The sequence below is a fragment of the Drosophila yakuba genome, unplaced genomic scaffold (assembly GCF_016746365.2).
Source record: "Drosophila yakuba strain Tai18E2 unplaced genomic scaffold, Prin_Dyak_Tai18E2_2.1 Segkk4_quiver_pilon_scaf, whole genome shotgun sequence".
In the NCBI taxonomy this organism is placed as follows: domain Eukaryota; kingdom Metazoa; phylum Arthropoda; class Insecta; order Diptera; family Drosophilidae; genus Drosophila; species Drosophila yakuba.
Genome location: NW_025048816.1, coordinates 1,084,983 through 1,087,348, shown reverse-complemented (window position 1 = coordinate 1,087,348; position 2,366 = coordinate 1,084,983). Strand labels below are relative to the sequence as shown.

Sequence of the window (2,366 nt, the reverse complement as noted above, 5' to 3'; positions counted from 1 at the left end):
TTACACAGGCAAGAATCATATCTAAATATCACTACTGTAGGGAAAAACGACACGGTAGTACGGCACAAAGTTCACACGTCAATTCATTCTCGCGTCAATGCTCATAGTTTCGTTACCAATTTTTGGGTGTTAAGATCAATTTCATCTTATCAACCCGATCACGAAGTCAATTGTGCCCAATGGAGAATTTCGGCAAACATTAAACTGGTAGACCCTCGCTTTCACAAGCCTGCAAAAGTGGACTTACTGATTGGCGCAGAATCCTTTTTCGATCGGCTAACGAACTGAAGTTGTCGTTTCTTAGGATGGTCCAAATATTTCAAAAGGAGTTCAGTTCAGAATACGTCAAGTTGGAGAAGTCTGAATGTTTAAGCCCACATCTACAATGTTTAACTCCTTTTATACATACCAGCGATTTAGAAAGTGTGACGTTCAACCTAATCCGAGTTGGGGGGAGATTGCTAAATGCACCAATTCCGTATGATGCCAAGTTTCCACTATTACTGTCCTAAAAGTCTGAATTTGTATCGCTATTTCTTCGCAACCTGCATCGGACTCATTATCATGCCGGTGTCAAGGTGATGGTTTCACTTTTGAGGCAAGAGATATGGCTGATCAATGCACGAGAAGCATGTACGAAAATTGTCCGTAGCTGCGTTCACTGTTTCCGGTATAAACCAGTGCTGATGAGCCAGATAATGGGCAATTTTCCAGCCGATAGAGTCCGAATGGAGCGCCCCTTTCTAGGGGCGGAGTAGATTTTTGTGGTCCATTTTATGTGTACTTAAAGGTCCGCGGTAAACCTCCTATCAAAACTTATGTGGCCGTTTTTGTGTACTTTTCGTCAAAGGCTGTTCACCTTGAACTTGTTGTCGACCTATCCACTGACAGCTTCTTATCCGTATTTCAAAGGTTCGTCGGGAGGAGATGGCTGCCGGAGAAGGTGTACAGCGACAACGCCACGAACTTCGTAGGAGCGTGCAACGTGCTGAAGGAGCTGAGCGAAGCGTTTCACCGCAGTCGGGACGAGCTGAGCGGATACGCGGCTCAGAGAGGCGTCGAGTGGTGTTTCATACCGCCGAGGTCACCACACTTCGGAGGACTTTGGGAAGCAGCCCTCAAGTCCGCCAAAACCCGGTTGCTGCGAGGAGTCGGCAACGCCAAGCTCACAACGGACGAGTTGAGCACCCACCTGGTTGAGGTAGAGGCGCTGCTCAATTCGCGTCCAATCGCGTCGCCGGGCAACGATCCCAACGATAGAGAGGCCCTAACACCAGGACACCTACTAATCGGGCAGCCTCTGATCACGCGGCCGCAAGAATCCGGCACAGGAGAAGTTTGCAGCAAGGCCAGTTGCGCGTATTTGAAGCGGTGGCGAATGCTGTCCGCTCTCAAGCAGCAGTTTTGGGACAGCTGGTCCAAGGACTACATCGCCAGCCTGCAGCAGCGCAACAAATGGAGCGTCGGATGCCGCGATCTGGAGGTCGGTTGCCTAGTGGTCGTCCACGAGGACAACGTGCCCCCGCAGCGTTGGCTAACAGGCCGCGTGGTGGCAACAACAGCAGGCGAGGACGGTAGAGTGCGTGTGGCGGAAGTGCGGACGTCAGGAGGCGTCATCAAGCGCGCCATCCACAAGCTGGCATTACCGCCAGTGCATACTGCTCCTGTTGAGGAGATCAAAGAGCCGGAGGTCTTTAACGGAGCCGAAATGTTGGAACAGTAGTTTAAGTTTAAAGTATAAGAGATCTTAGAACTATTATAAAATTCCTATGTTATGTTATGCTCGACCAATTATGTTAACATTCTCATGAAAGCTCTACTATGTTAATAAGCCCACTCGTAAAACTAAAGGTGAAGCGCATTAAACATTTTGGATCGAACCTCTCGTTTTTTTTCTTTCGGTAGAAATTTCCCAGCTAGGCTGCTAGCCGCCAGTCTTAATTTCTAAATTTTCTTGGGAAAAACTGTCCCGATTTTTGAGGGTTAATTAAGAAACCAAATTGTTTAAAGTTTAAAATTATTCCATCTTGTTACTGTATAGGGATCATGAAATTGAAAAAAAAGGCAATCAAATAAGAGAAAAATGTTGTCGAAGTGAACGGGTGAAAACTAATATACAAAGTGAAAAAAGAGTATGTGAAAAAAAGGAAAGAAATCGCTAAAAAAAGAGTAAACTTATAATTCCGCAAGCTACATGAAAACGAACAATTTGGATTGACGTAATACAGCAATATACCTTCCCATGTTTCATTCTTATTATTAAATATGTCATTATTTTTATTACTATTAATATATCATACTTATTAATTATTGAACTACAACTTTATATAAGATTGACCCAGTTCTTTTCCAGCAACATTTATCTC

The 2,366-nt window shown here is 45.0% G+C and overlaps 1 protein-coding gene across 1 annotated transcript; it reads left to right on the top strand.

The window, feature by feature from the left end:
* The first annotated feature begins 483 nt into the window (after positions 1-483).
* On the top strand, positions 484-1,723 carry LOC122319662. Its single transcript, XM_043207259.1, has 2 exons — positions 484-578; positions 913-1,723. The coding sequence occupies exons 1-2, from the start codon at positions 484-486 to the stop codon at positions 1,721-1,723; spliced, it is 906 nt and encodes a 301-aa protein (XP_043063194.1).
* Positions 1,724-2,366: the final 643 nt, after the last annotated feature.

What these genes read in the sequence shown, in the direction of transcription:
- LOC122319662 (XM_043207259.1), top strand. Translation starts at nt 484, where the DNA reads ATGCCAAGTTTCCACTATTACTGTCCTAAAAGTCTGAATTTGTATCGC. An exon ending in ATTATCATGCCGGTGTCAAG is followed by an intron (nt 579 to 912) that starts GTGATGGTTTCA and finishes CGTATTTCAAAG; the next exon opens with GTTCGTCGGGAGGAGATGGC.